At 40.8% G+C, this 16,460-nt stretch overlaps 1 protein-coding gene across 1 annotated transcript in view; it reads right to left on the minus strand.

The window, feature by feature from the left end:
• Nucleotides 1-16,460, minus strand: part of LOC119898035 (proprotein convertase subtilisin/kexin type 4-like) — a 184,962-nt gene that overhangs the window by 130,765 nt on the left and 37,737 nt on the right. The window contains exon 6 of the mRNA XM_038712145.1: nt 7,332-7,437. Within this exon, the coding sequence (XP_038568073.1) occupies nt 7,332-7,437 (106 nt within the window). The remainder of the gene's footprint in view (nt 1-7,331; nt 7,438-16,460) is intronic.

Here is a 16,460-nt window from a genome sequence, read left to right on the forward strand (position 1 = left end):
TTGTGTTGTTTGGTCTCACAGTGCCTCTTTGAGCAAAAGTATAGACCTTCATGCTAATGTTACTGCATGTGATGTCCTGTTTTCTCAGTTTGCTATAAAATCACCTGGGGGGATGCAGGTTAAAGATTTCTCGTGTAGGTTATACGAGTGTATGTGATACACTGGAAAACTCTTCATCTTACCAAGTCATTTTCAGCCTTTCCAAAACCAAAACCAAAAATTAAAGTGTAAGAAACACCTTAAACTGTGTGTTAGCATGTCCTGCTAACTAATTTGCAGAGTATATGTAGCATGTAAGCTAAACAGATAAACATAATTATATCTGAATGGAATAAGAGTCCGATCTTATCTTTTTCCTTATCATCCTAGTAACTAAGGACTAACTAGCTCTACACTGAATACAAAAACACAATATAAGCTATTTCTTTCATTCTTCTACATAGATCATCAACCTGGGAGGATTCTGACTTTTGGCTTGCAGATGACATACAGCTTTAACCTCAGTATTTCAGCACAAATTCATGTGTGTAGCCAACAAGTGCATTTTTTTTTATTACACTTTTGCAATACTGTATTACAGTGAAGGTAACTGACAGAAAACGGGTGGCAGGCAGTCCAGAAAATAATAAATCCAAAGGGCATTAAATCCTAAAGTAAATCCAAACATGACAGAACAATGCAGGGAAACAGCACTCAAGACCCTCAACCACATACACGAAATGTCCAACATGGGTACCGGAGACAGACCCGGGATGCTTGACTGGGATGGGAGGATAATTGGGAACAGGTGAGACAGCATGGAAGGAAACACTGAGAAGTTCTAATTTGTTTAGTTTTTGATTTATTTTTCTTTAGTTATTTTCTCACGATGAAAATAGGTTTCCATCCTCAGGTTTCTTCTTTATTTTTATATGTATTCTGGTTTAGGTAAATGCAGCCCTGCCCCCTAGTGCACACATTAATGTGCACTAGGGAGCACGTGTGATGACAGACATCTATGTGAAAGTCTGCACAAGTCGTCTGTGATTGTTTAGGCACTTACAGGCACAGAGACGTGTTCCACGCATTTGTGAGACAAGTAAGAGCCCAGGCTTAAAAAAAATAAATAAATACAACGAAAAAAAACAACAGTCCTTCCATTCAACCCCCACACACCTTGCTCCACTGCTCCACTGGAGAAAAAAGGGGAATAAAATAGAGTGACCCTGCCACTAGCAGCTCTCTTTTTCCCCCCACTGCTCTCTTCTTCCTCCCCCTTGCCGTGTGAAATCAAATTTCCATGTGGCTCCCGTATCTGTTGCACAGCGAGGTGATTTATCAGGGATGCAAAGAGCATGCAGAAACAATCTTTATTACATCCATTTCCTGCTTGTCAGCCGGGATCATGTTGGCTGTTCATTAAAGGCGCGGCGCAGGTGAGGAGAATGCATCCCGATGCCTTGATAGATTGTCTGCTCCCCTGTGGTGACAGCAGCTGGATGGATTGAACAGCGGGGGGGCGAGGAGGGAGGGGAAAAAAGCGCTGACTCCGTCGCTCCCCCTGTCAGACACACTTTTACATAGCCGGCCAGTGTCATTTCCCCAACCCTTCACACACACACACACACACACACACAGACTTCTGACACTCTTTGGACTTAAGCCAGGAGCACCTGCCTTAATGCATGGATGCATACACACCGTGAGCATACAAACAAGTATTTATAGACACTGATGTAAAAACACAGGGACACGTGCATTGTAAAGATGAGGTTTATCTTATTACATAGTTCAAACCACTGGTCTCTCTAAAAAACATAACAGTAAGAGCAACAAAGTTTTGCAAAATTCAAAAAAGAGAACTTATAGTTAACACATACAAATCAATAGCCATATGAGTTGTTGTAGTATCAATCAATGAAAAGCTGTTCTTTTAAACTATAATTGGGATTACTTCTTTTAGATGCAGGGTTATGTTTGTGGTGTTTTATAAAATCAATAAATCACACAAAACACCAGCTGTTTATAAATCACTGTAAAATACGGTGAGGTAGCATTTTGGATGACCAATATGTGGAATACTGTAATAATGGTACAGTATGTATGGTTACAGCAGCCCAGCTGCAGACTATGTATCATAACAGCTTGGATTAAAATACCTTGACTAAATAAACTAATTAGAAATGTACAGTACAGTTCTAAAAATACAAATTTCATTAGCCAAATTGACTATTTAGAAATGCACGGTTTCTGCAGGACACTGACACACTCAGTACAATTATGACACACAGCACGAGCAGACAGTAATGTAAACGTTTTTATGCTGTATGAACACACCTCATTAAGTCAATCAGCTGAGGCTGTAGAATATCAAAAATACAGCTCTACCTCTTACAGCAGCTACGTAAGCTTTCATAATCAGCCATAAAATGTTTTATCACACCTCCTACATCAACAGATAAATACGTACAGTATGACAACATAAATACAGCTCTGCATCCATATTGGGCTCACATTATTCCCTTAGTGGACAGCTTTTCAAGGCTATACAAAATCTACAAAATCCCACCAGTTTCGACTTACTGTAATTTCTAAGACATAAAAGAGAAACTGTAGGAAGTCTAGAATGCAGTAAAGAGAGGTAGAGAGGATACATGATTGGCTCAAATTGATGTGTATTTCCTACATACTATTTAAACTCTGAAAAGATAGCATATTTGGAGCATTTTCATGCTCTTTGCAAATCAGTGTGACATAAAACAGTCCTGCAATAAAGCTATCTCTACTCACTGAGCTCATTCAATTATCTTTGACACTGCTCAGTCTTGCTTGTGTATACCCTCCCTCCTCTCCTTCTCTCTCTTTCTCCCCCCCCATCTCCATCCATCCATCCTTTTATTCCCCTCCCCAGTCTAATTTGTGTCTCTGTGTACCAATGACATGTAATGACAATGGCGTAAGCGCCGATCGATATTGGAGTGCTTTTGGGCCGCCCAGCCAGGAGGGATGGAGGCCAGTGTTGATAGCAGGGTGACAGGGACACTGTGAGGCTGCTCTGGGACAAGGTGGGTGGAGGGTGGATGCCATTTCACTGATGAATCTATATCTTTAACTCACTCACTGGTCATAATCTGTGGACGACGCCTAATGACTGTTTACGTATGCAGATGTACACTGTATGTGGCAGCCGTCTTTTATTCCTGCTATGAAAGGGTCCTAAGACCCCATTTATGATAACATGCATAGAACAAGTTCTAAATATTTGTGTAGGAACTAGTGTTGTCACGATTCTGGAATTTCTTACTTCGATACAATACCTTGAAAAATATTGATTTTCGAGGTCAGAAGTGAATTAACTGATGCTGTTCTGCTTAACGCACAGTACTATTAACTTCACTTAAATTTGATTAGTTGATTAGATAATTTTGTAATTAAATTTAGTCATTTAATCGAGGTTGTGTCAGTTTCCCCCTGTGTGTATCATTCAAAACAAAATGCAGCAACCGTGGACCATCACTACAGCTACCCAAATGGAGTTAAGTCTGGGACTCTCAGCGTGAGTCTGGGTGTCGCAGCAATCCAAAGTCAGAGGTATCCTTTACACTGGAGATGCAATATATATTCTGGTTTGTCACATGCCACATGAATTTTGAATCAACTTACCTATTTTGTTATTTGGTTCAGGACTGAGTGTAATGTTCAATGAAAAAAGTTATGGTTATAAATACACTATTTGCTGAGAAGCAAATGTCATATTTACAAGGCTTAAATTGAGTTGCACTTCCTCTGTAGATATAAAGATTTAAAACATTTATATATTGTACATTATCTTTAAGATTAGTTGTGTCAATGAGTAGCCGATCACAGCACAGCAAGGCGGGACTTGCCACACCCACAGCTAGCATCCAAGGATGCGTGCGCTTGACGGGTACTAGCCAATCAGAGCACAGTAGGGCGGGGTTTGTCAAAACTCTTGCAGGAAGAAAACATAACAAGTGGAAAAGGAAGAAAAAAAGTGAATCAACTGGAGTGAAGAACAGTGACGAAAAGACAGCACTATGACTGAGAGGAGGGGAGAAGAGAAGAGAAGAGAAGAGTGCATTTTCAGTACTCATATTGTGGAAAATGAGTATTAAAACTGTTTACAATATTCAGAATCGATATGTATCAAAAAATCTATATTTTTGACAACACTAGTAGGAACTGCCCCTATCGACAAGTAAAGTTAGTTTTTGTCAAACATGCACACTTACACCCATACAAACCCCTAAATGCCATATATCAGGGGTCGGTAAATAAGTCTGGCATCAGGCCAAATTTTTCCAAGCCGTTATATGGCGGGCCAGAACAAACCGCATGACTTCATGTTCTCATTTAGCTCAGTCTCCCGACGGGTAGGTTGTAAGATCGATTCCATCTTATTGTGGATATTTCTTCTCTCTTGTTAAACAAATTGAATACGCTTTTGCTCACATAAAGCATGTGCTGCAGTGTGTGCGCGTTCCAGTGTTTGATCCGCATTCATAAACCTGTGGACAATTATTTTCATTTCCCTCAGAAAATTCAGGGGAATCCAATCACACGTTTACTGACGGCTTTTTCAGAGGTGTGTCAAGCAGGCCAAAGACTCTTTTGAATTTCCTTCAGAACTCTTCAAAGTAAAAGCTCTTAATAAACTTGACATGAAGCATTGCTGCAAAATACGTTCTTGCGCTTTTATTTTAGAGGCACAATCACTTAAGAGGAAGTGGTTATGTGAGTAACTGTTGCTGTCATGACTGAGATCTATTTCAGCAGCCGTTATCAATTAATTTATTTTTTATTTTTCTGCTATCAAAGCAATCTGGCCCGCGGGCCGCCTATTGTCGGCCACTGCCATATATGGTCTCTGGGTGTCCTAGATTCCTTAATGCAGTTACTCGTTGTTGAAAAAAGTAGCATCCCAGGAGCATGTATGCAGGAAAGCTTCCCAGCATGGTGTTGCTGTTCATTTTCAAGATAAATCGTTTGGTCTTTAAAACATAAATATATCTCAGAGTCCAAGGTGACAGCATCAAATGTCTTGTCTTGTCTGACTAACAACAAAACAAGACAACCAAAAGCAACAGATTCTCACATCTGAGAACCAGGAACTATAACATTTTTGGCACTGCCTTTTGCAGAGTCATTTTCTGTCGCTCGACTAATCTGTTAATTGACTAATCATTACAGCTCTGCTTCATTTGTTACTATAAAAGTTAGTGTGGTTTTTCACAATTGGTCAGGGTCCACACTGTGTGCACAGGCAGGTTTAGCTTAAATGATGCTGTGTCCGCTGATACAAAATGATAATACAATGTTAAACTTTCTCCCTACTAATGTGTCTTATGTGTCATAGCTGAGAACCCTAGATTGTCACAACCCTAAATGAAATCTTGCCTTTTTTATTTGACACTTCCACAACTGGTTGAAAATCAATCAAAATGAATGCAGATTGATCAACTGAATGGCATTAGCAGTGCTGAGGTCCATGAAGCACCGTAATTAAAGAAACATAATGCAAGTATGTCTATGGTGCAACTGTGAGAGAATAGGCAGAAGCACATCCTAACACACAAATACAAAGTGAAGGTGGCACAGGGAATGTGATTTAACGCTTGTTGAGGGCCGGCCTCAGACGCCAGTTACATTACCTCTAAAACAGAGGGATTGGATTGAAGGATGGAGATAGGGAAGGAGGGTGCATGAGGAGGAGGAAGAGAAGGAGGAGGAGGCCTTTTCACTCAAAGAAAAATAATTTATTTCATTGTGATATCAAAATCAATAGGCATCGATTGAAAGGTGGCTAAAGGTGAGCATGTACATGATCCTTCAGCTGTGAGTTGCAGACTGACTGAGAGGGGAGGGAGGGAGGGAGGGGAGGGGAAAAAACGGTGGCCAGAGGAAGAAGTCACCTGCTAGTTAACAAAGAGGGAACAGGAAAAAATAGGAGGAAAAGACCAGGAAAATGAGAGAAAGAAAAAAAGAAAGAAAGAGAAGGAGAGAAAAAGAGAAAGAGTGAGGGAGCTCTTGCCCGGTGGAATCAATACAGAGAGGTGGAGCAGAGTACAATAGCCCCAGAGGATAGGAGATTCAGTGGTGCAAGTCTAATACTCTCTGTCTCATACACACACACACACACACACACACACAAATACATTAACACACACACACTCGCCCCCTCTTTGAATCCTTTTTGCTCTTGCTTTCTCCTGACATTTCCCTCTATATCCTTCCTCTATTTAATTTCTCTCTTTCTCTCTCTCTCTCTCACTTGCTTGCTCATTCTATATCCACCCATTGCCACCCAAAACCCACCGCCCTCCCCACACATAGTGAGAAGCTGTCTGTATGCAGAGGGATGCGGAGCAAAGAGAACACCTTCTGTCCAAAAAAGCAGTCCACTATAATGGCAGCATCTTTCATCAAAAACAGACAGTGAAGTAACAATCAACACGCACGCAAGCAGATGAGCCGCGCATGGCTGCAGGTGGACAAAAACACACACACACAAAATATGCCATTTCTTAGAATAATGACACTTTTATGTGACATTTTTGTGTGTGAAAGTGGACTTTCACACACATGCTGCAGAGTCACGTGTACATGCACATACAAAACGGCACACTCCAGCTCTACTCCAGCTCTATCAGCACTTGAGACTAGTGAGGCTTCAATTAGTTCTTGATGAATGAGCCCATAAGATGCCGCTCTCTCATTTCCCTTGTTGCCAGATATCCCAGCAATCAGAGAGAAATGAATTCTCATTGTGGCGTGACTGAGACGAAGGTGACTGAGACGAAGATGACGGTGGTGGTGAAGGTGGTGGTGGTGGGGGCAAGCATAAATCATTCACCCTCTCCGGTGAGGGCCAGAGTTCAGCTTTATCACTACAAACTTCTTCAATCTAAAATCTATTTTTGCACAGCGCACACCACAGCCTGTCGCAAACCTTTGCGCATATGAAAATTGCATTATACAATTTTCTGATTATAATACATTTTTTCCAAATATTTTGGATGTCTGCTCCCGGTCTTATTGTGTTAAGTAGAAAATGAGACTTCCAACTAGTACACACCCAGAAAGAACCAAAGCATTAGTCCTGTTACAAACTACTAAATGTAATCATTTTGTGTTTAATTTATTTTATTTTAATTTATTTTAGAAAATCTATCATGGCATAATCAATCTACAGTGTTTAATGGGCATTATGTACTTGTGTACCTACTTAAAAAGATCTAATCAGTCTGAAAATAAGAGTGTGTGTGTGTGTGTGTGTGTGTGTGTGTGTGTGTGTGTGTGTGTGTGTGTGTGTGTGTGTGTGTTAGACTCACCATCATCAATGATGCTGACCACTACTCCATTACCAGTGATGTTGTTGATCCAAACTGGCATCACATTTAGGTCAAACCCACTGGAGTTGTACTCGCCCTGTGCAAACTAAACACACACACACACACACACACACACATTACATTACATTTACTCATTTGGCAGACGCTTTTATCCAAAGCGACTTACATTTGAGGAACAACATACAAACATCAACAGAGCATTAACTACAGATCTACAACTGACAATACATTCTAGTAAGAGCTCACAGTACATATCACATCAATGGGGTAGATACCTAGGGAAGGAAGTAAGAGTTAACAAAAAGTGCAATCAATACAAGATTATTGTAGGGGATAGAAGAAGAAGAGCACAGGAAGTGCATGTTAGAGGTTAGGAGTTAGAGGTGTTATAAGAGGAAGTGTTCTCAGAAGAGATGAGTTTTCAAGAGCTTCTTGAAGTTAGAGAGGGACGCCCCTGCTCTGATGGCGTGTGGTAGCTCGTTCCACCATCGAGGTGTCACAGATGAAAACAGCTGGGACTGAGATTGCTTTGTGTGAAGGGATGGCAGAGCCAGGCGGCATTCGTTGGAGGAGCGTAGCGGCCGCGAAGGAACGTAAGTTTGTATTATGGAGTTTAGGTAGATGGGTGCAGACCCAGTAGTCACTCTGTATGCAAGCATTAGTGACTTGAATTTGATTCTGGAGGCCACGGGGAGCCAGTGGAGGTCACTGAGTAATGGAGTGACATGAGTCCTTTTGGGCTGATCAAAAACCAGACGCGCTGCTGCATTCTGAACCATTTGTAAGGGTTTCATTGCACAAGCTGGAAGACCTGCTAGGAGGGCATTGCAATAGTCGATGCGAGTTGATGCGAGAGATAACCATGGCCTACATATTACATTACAAGTTGAAGAGGACTACTGAAATGAGTTGGTTTATTGTTAAACATAAACCCATAGCTCACTTATAGTAAGTGTAAGACCTCTACATGCAAATCCAGCAGTTATACTAACCCAGTTGCAAGAACTTTTTCATTGGTCATTCATCAATTCTTTGGTTTGGTAAAGCGCTTTTTTTTTTATGCAGATCAGGTGGCGCGGTGCAATTTTGGTACTCCTTTGCACTTGTGTCTCTGCCTGCTCATCCCTGTCATACACTCATCTGCATCATCCTCCTAACGTCCCCTTTGTTCCATATCTGCCATTCCTCACCTGTCCTCTAGAGACTACTATAGTTTCCTGCTCCTGCTTATCACCTGACCCAGGCACCTCAGGCAGACATCCAGTCTACCTGCAGATGCTGTTTTCTTCCTACTATATATTCATCCTGCCCCAATCTCTCCTCCACATTCGCACACTTTTGTGTCATCCCAAATAACTTATAACTAATTCAGAAAAACAACATACATATAGGGTTACAGTGGCAATAGCCATTAGATTACAATACGCTGCGTTGCATTATCCTATGTTGTGTTGTGTTATTGCACTGTGCCACCTCTGCATAAATACAACCTTAGCTGTGCCAATAGTAGAAAAGAATATTGATAAGATCTGTTGTAAATGATTGTTCTTTCTGAAGGTGATCATGATCACCTGCTGCCATGTCGATTGTTTATAAAGGAGGCAATGTTAGTAATTTGGCAAAGCACCTGCTGAACTACCATCAACATCCATTTACAGATATCCACAGCCTTAGACCGCTATGCTCTTCTACTGTCATCTCCTGTATTACTACAGTCACCCTAATGTGCATGTTCATTATAGGGAACCTTACACAGTGCTATAGCCATAGACAGTAGGCTATTAACATTGCTCCTGTTTCTGCCAAGGAGAGAAAATCCTTTTTTAATAACACAAAATTATAAATTTCTTCGTTCAAATTAAATAGTTTTATTTTCATCATTCGTCATTCAAAAACAACCAATAAGATGTCTGAGTGCACTCAGGCTCAGTGCCCATCAGGAGCCCGGAGAGTTCATGAACAAGTCACAGGGAAAAAAAAAGATCTTTCATCCTTGCACCTTACCTCAAACAACAAATCCACCCACACGCAAACACAAATCCACAAATCCACACACACACAGACACACACACACACACAAACACACACACACACAACACTTTAACACACTTTAACCATACAACGTGAAATGTTGCATATGCATACACACATATGCACCTAAAAACTATGTACAGTCGCTGTACACACACACACACACACACAAAAAGGTGAACAAACAGTCTTACCAAAAATGTCAATAGCTGCCCAAAACTCCCCTGCCCACACAGACACACACACTCACGCACACGCAACCAATTTGATATTCAAATTGAGTGTTTCAAGAGTCTTCAACTCTGTTGTTATCATGATGAAGAGAGAGAGAGAGAGAGAGAGACAGAGAAAGAGGGGGGAGAGCACACAATGGGAAGAAAACAGCTCAGTAAGTTGTGTGCGTGCGTGCGTGCGTGCGTGCGTGCGTGCGTGCGTGCGTGCGTGCGTGCGTGCGTGCGTGCGTGCGTGTGTGTGTGTGTACCTGCAATACTATCCACGGCAAGCCAACATCAGCCATTTTGCTACAATCATGTCTAAATTGATTTTAATTTTAGCCAAGAGGGGACCTGCAGGTTTGTGACTATTAAAGTTCATACTTAGCACTTCCCCTGCAGACTGGCGATGGGATTTTAAGGACTCACTGACGTTGCCTTTTCACACTCCTCCATAGTGTGAATGGCTTGCAGCCGCAGGCAAGCTTTAAGACTATTGGGGGGGTGCCCAGAAAGCAGGGGGATAAGACGTATTTTAAAATCTAAAAAGAAATACAATCCAGATATGCTAAGAAACAAAATGGTCAGCAGTGATATCATATCGTTTGACGTTATGTCAAAGATGAGTATGTACTGAGATATCTTCTGAAGGTAGCATGCTAATGAGCTATCCCCAGCTCATCCTGCCTCATAATATCACTTTGTACCTCAAGCGGCGATAGTCAGATATACAGAAAGGGGCCAGCTGATGTCTTGCCTCAAAAATAAAATAAATAAAGTTAAAAAAAGTTTAACCAAATTCAAAATCACTCTTTAAATATACAGACAGCCAATGCAAGAATGCAAAAACTGGGGCGATATAGCTATAAGCAGTTAGCAGCAGTTACACCCTGATATATAATAGGCTGCCCCCCTACTGTTTTGGAGTATGAATTCAACAGGTGCAGATTAGCCTCAATTCTAACACACTGTGCTTTTAAAATTGTTCAGTCCCAGAAAAAAACTCAGTTTTACATTGTACTTGTATCCTCAATGTACTCATAAGAATGCAATTTGTCTGTTGATGCACGTTACAGGAAGTAATTTTGAGTTTAAAAATTATATATAAATTACACTTCAAAATAAAGTTGTTATCCTGTTTGACCTGCAATTCATGTGGCGATTATAATAACACTAGAATATCAAAACAAACTTAAATAATACACTAATTGAAGGATAATTTGTCGCTGTATTTAATAATGCCAGATGAGGTGAAAACTTTTGGATGACTTAACAAGTCAGACCGTCGAAAGAGAGTGACAGTGTGGTGATATATTGGCAGAGACAGGTGAATGGTTGTTGTCTCGATTTAGATTACCACGAGCTGTGCTTCTGCAGACAGACACACCAGTCCACCCCTATTGCCTTAATTCCACTGCTGACACTGTTAAAAAGGATAGACCTTCCTTTATGGGTCTCCGAAAGCAGGACTTCAGTCTCGTGTAAAGTTTGTTTTATCTTCTATGTCTTTTTCATGAATGAACACTCCATGACATATGGGGCAGGACACATAGCCTTATTTGGTATAATTGGGGCGGTAATGGTGCTAATTTACTATTCTCATGAACATGCACACAATTGCACACAATTGCACACAGAAGCGATTCATCGTGTTACGCAGCGTTTCCTGAATCTGACGTGGCACACTCGTATGAGCCACTGTACAAGTTAACATAAGAATATGATAAAGTTCTTGCATGAGGCCCGGTGTTTGCTACCTGGATAGTTGTGAATGTGTGATGCTTAAATTTAGCATCGCTCTCTGTTGTAGTGTTTTTATATTTTAAGTTCATTGGCATCAGCAAGGTTGGCACTTTTTGCTTTTTGAATGAAGGGATGTAGTGGGGTGCACAGTGCTGGAACACAATGACCACCTATCATGATACAAGTCAGTAAAGCAACAGACAAAACAAATTAACAAATTGAGTAATTGACATTAAGGTACTTATATCTTATTTTTATTTAAATCACATGAAAATAAGATGTGAAATGGTCTGTGTAATGATAGTGAAATAAATGTAAAGGTTCACGCAAGTTACAGAGAAGAAGGTCTACAGTTCGATTATACAAGTGGGGTCCACTGTTTGCAGTCAGATAATGACAGATGTCCCCACTTTGATACCATGGAGTGACAATCACACTCCAACATGGATGCACAATGACAGAAAAGGACACAAGCCTAGTGAATGATTGCACAATAACTGATATAATGCTCCTTTGTAATATCACCATCGTATTTAAGATATTGGGTTTAGACATTTAGGTAGGTCGGTGTCCATTTGCTCTTTTCTCTCATTACATTTCTGCAGTGAACTTCCAAATGTGAGCTTCACTAGTTAGCTGCTCTGCAATGTATACACAGTAAATCTGCCTGTTACCTGTTTGCCTGTGTAGAGGCCCACCTACCAAGACCTAAATATTTTTTGCTGCAATAAATAATTTAAAAATAAAAACTTACCGGTCTGACTATTCTGTCTGCATTTAGGTCCAATCCCCATTGCCACCGCAAACCCACCCTCATACACATTAAGACAGATACTATTCTATCCTAAAGACTGCATGTCCAAACACAAGAAAAGCAATCTAGTGTATGCTGTCCAATTTCACTGAGAAATGCACAAACTTGTATATTGGGTAAACTGAACAACCTCTACACAAACACATGGCTCAATACAACAGGGTCAATATGTCAGGTCAAGGGATAGGGAGGACATGTGGATTGAAAGAGGATTAAAGGAAGTCATCTACACAAAGGTAGAGAGACCGTCTCTAAACATGATGTGTGGCAGAAAATGGTTGATATTTTTTTAGTTGGTTTTTAACAGATTTCTTTACAGGCATAGTTATTTTGATTACAGTTTTCTCAAATGCTTAAACACTATAAGCAGGCTTTTGAACAAAAATTTCAACTACATTTTTCAAAAAGAACACCCTTATCCCTAAACTCTACACACAAATCCCTTCATTTCTCATTGCCTACACCGTGTGGTCATTGAGAAAGCACTGACATTCAATACTGTTCACTCAATCAGCACAAGTTGAGCTCAATTAGCACACAACTACCCAGGTGGAAACACAAACAGTCAAAACACACCAATCAGAAGCTTCAATAGATAGATAGAAGGACCAGAGTCAGTTCATTCAGTTTTGGAACAATGGATCCAGAGAGATGTGAAGGAAGAAGTGTAGGACATCTGAGAGGAATAGGAGTAAGAGGAGGAGGAACAGGAACAGTAAGAGTTGGAGGAGGAGATGGGATAGGAGGAAGATGAGGAGGTGTAATGTGTAAAAAGGAAGTTACAAATGTAACATGACCCACAAATTGACAGAAAGCAATCTGCAAATGTGCAAAAACTGTTTTGTGCGTAGAAGTCACTCTGTATTTTTGTGGATATGATTTTACACATCACAAATGTAAAAATACATATTTGTAGATAGTGAAATATTTGCGCATCATAGTACACATTTGTGGATTGTTTTCTGTGGGTTACAAATATTAAAGTCCAATAAAATCTTCCATACATCTATTGGGAAAAAAAAGGCATAAAGGAGAAGTGTATTTAAAAAATATTGAAAAGCAAGTGTACTGTATTCAACACTTAAACTGTGCAGACTCTGAGTACAGATTCCCCCTGAGAATATTCTGCTCATTCACTGAGGCAGAATATGCAGAGGTACAAAACCATCAACACTATAAATCAGTAAAAATTCACATGTAAAAGGGACATTCCAGGTTGGTCAAGTGCTGTATGTCGTAAAAATGGAAGCAGAGAGAGTCTTATCGGAGAGTGTGATGTGCAGACTGTAGTGCAGCAGTTAAAGAGAGGCTCCATCCCATTCAGGAACATCAAAAGTTGTCTTCCAAAAAATTCACCATTTCTTATGACACAGTTTTTCAGCGTGGCAAAGAAAAGTTCCGGTCACACGTGAAGTCAAAAGGTCACATATCTCATGGACTTGACCTTTGATGACATCACTGCAGTCAGGATGAGGTTGCATTTCTTACACAAACCTTCGTGATCCAGGTATAGATTCAAACCACCATTCTGCACATTTCATAAAACGTCTTTAAATGGATTAAAACCTAGAGATATGTAATAAAGAATGTATATATATTTTTTCTTTTCCTGATGCTGCAGTTTTTAAAAAGGTGCACGATTATCCTGTGTGCAGTCAAGCAGCTGATGATTTACAGGTCAAACATGAATGTATTCCAAATTCAAATTGGCTGTGAAATTGTCATAATATTTGCTTGACACAGGAAGATATCAATATTTGAAGTATCATGTACATATTCAGTTTGAATGCAGGTCATGGAGGTCCTTCCTCCAACGTCGGCCAGGGCTAAAAGTCCACTCTTTGCATTTATATTGTGAAAGAAAAAACCTTAAAAGACCAATTTTAGTTTTGCCAAAATATCCGGAAACAGTGGTCCAGACGTTGTAGGTGTAGAAAAATAGTCCACTGTTGGTAATGTACTGTAGGAATGGGTAAATGTGTGTGTGTGTGTGTGTGTGTGTGTGTGTGTGTTTTTGTGTGAGAAAGTTTGTTTGTCCGCATATGTTTGAGTCTGTGTTTGAGGAGGTTGCATCTAGGGAGCAGTGCTGCTTTGTAGTGTGTGAGAATAAAGCAGATGAATGGAGGCAGCTAGCAAGCTAACGTCCACCAGAGCACGAGGGCCGGCCCAGGGGAGCGCGCACACACACACACACAGGGTACACAGGCACACGTGCGCAAAAAAAAAAGAAAACAGACGCACACCTTTATAAACTTGGATATAAGCCCACAGAGAGGCGTCTTCACACACACATGCACACACACCCACACAAACACTGTCATAAAGTGAAAGCCAGCAACACAAGCTTCAGATTCACTCACTCACTCACTCACACACACATAATCATTCTCTGAAGCACTGGATCACAACTGATACTGTCTCTCTAGCATATACACATTCTGTATGTACACAAACATATGTACAAACGTGCTATCTCTCTCTCTCATACAAACACACACACACAAAATCCACAGCAAGCACATCCAGTATCCTGTTTAGATTTTAGCAGCTTTGAACAAACAACTCTGGAGAAGCTGGACTCAGCCTAAGCAATGATACAATGGAGTCCAATTCCCTGTGTGTGTGTGTGTGTGTGTGTGTCTTTTAGCAAGCATTCAAGCAAGACTAGCATACATACCCACACAAACACACACACACACACACACACACACACACACACACACACACATGCACATGTCTGGTCCTGGCAGGCTACCAACCCTGAGCAGATTACTGACCCTCAATCAATATCCCCGTCAACCAGAGGCTGACTAAACACAGCAGAACGAGAGCAGAAGAGGAGGGCGAGAGAGAAAAAAGACCTGTCCTCAACTTTACAGTTTTTCTCGATTGCTTAAACACATTTCTTGAAATTATACCTCTTTTTCTCAAAACTTTAAACACAAATCCACAACTTCTCACCCAATTCCCCAAACGTCCTATTTTCAGGTCAAAATGAAGCTCTCCACTTAAAACCATTCAATCTTGCTGAAAAACTCAAAAACACACAGTGCAACACAGTCATACACACTGGTGAGATAAATTCAAAACAATACTACAAAAACTGGTTATAAGTACTGTTGCTTGTGGTTATCCCCCTCAAAAACATTTTCACATGATGAACGCAAAAGAAATAACAAATGTATACATTGGCACACATTTTTTATTCCTTAGTGTACTGTACATTATAACACACCAAGAAACAAATTATTCTGCCCCAGCGTCCTGTCTTTGGTCTGAAACAGGCCAGAGATTCTTGTTCTCCACCTTCTCCTCCTCCCTACTCCTTCTCCCTCTACCTCCCCCACTTCCTTCTTTACCTCCTCCTCCCTCCTCTGCCCTACTCCTGCTCCGCCTCCTCCTACTCCTCATCTTACTCCTATCCCATCTCCTCCTCCACCTCTTGCTCCTCTTGATACTGCTCTTCCTCCTCCTTCTCTCTGGTGTCCTCCACCTCTCCCTTCAGATTTCTCTGGATCCATTGTTCCAAAACTGAATGAATTGACTCTGGTCCTTTATCTCTATCAATTGAAGCTTCTGATTGGTGTGTTGTCAATTTTGACTGTTTGTGTTTCCACCTGGGTAGCTGTGTGCTAACTGAGTTTAACCTGTGCTGCATAAGTGAACAATGTTGAATGTTAGTGCTTTCTCAATGACTACATGGTGTAGGCAATGAGAAATCGGATTTTTGTGTAGAGTTTAGAGTTTCAAATGGGTGTACTTCTTGAAAAATGTTATGGTTTTGAAATTTTAGTTCAAAAGCCTGCTTGTAGAGTTTAAGTAAGAAAGAAAAACTGTAAATGTTGGTGTGCGTTAGTTAATGATGATTATGGCCTACTCTTCGGTTTACGTAATCAAGCTATACAGTTCATTAACTGTTTGGTGTCTTTTGAAAATGCTCATGCATTACAGTCTTTCATAAAAATTTTCAAAACTGAGAGTGGCGACCACTTGCTGGAAATCCCAGTCACATAGAAAAACTGTGTCAGATTTGGGCTTCATATTCTATGTCTCTCCCACGCTCCGCCCCCATCCTGACTCTCATCCCTCCATCTTGCCCTGAGAGCTGAGGTGTCAATCAATTTGTTGCCGGTTGCCGTGGTGAATCTCTGACCCCGCCTCTCCTCCTCCTGGCTCTCTCAGATGACACCCTCACATGTCAGTCAAGAATATCCACCGTGTGGATTGGCTGAGCCCTATCGCCCCGCCACATGAGTGTGCATGTGTATGCCCGGATGCTTGACAATACCATGCCAGATATTTGTTATA

This window comes from Micropterus salmoides, unplaced genomic scaffold (assembly GCF_014851395.1).
Source record: "Micropterus salmoides isolate LMB-PRFRI ecotype aquatic unplaced genomic scaffold, ASM1485139v1 Ms_hic_scaffold_11, whole genome shotgun sequence".
Lineage (NCBI taxonomy): Eukaryota > Metazoa > Chordata > Actinopteri > Centrarchiformes > Centrarchidae > Micropterus > Micropterus salmoides.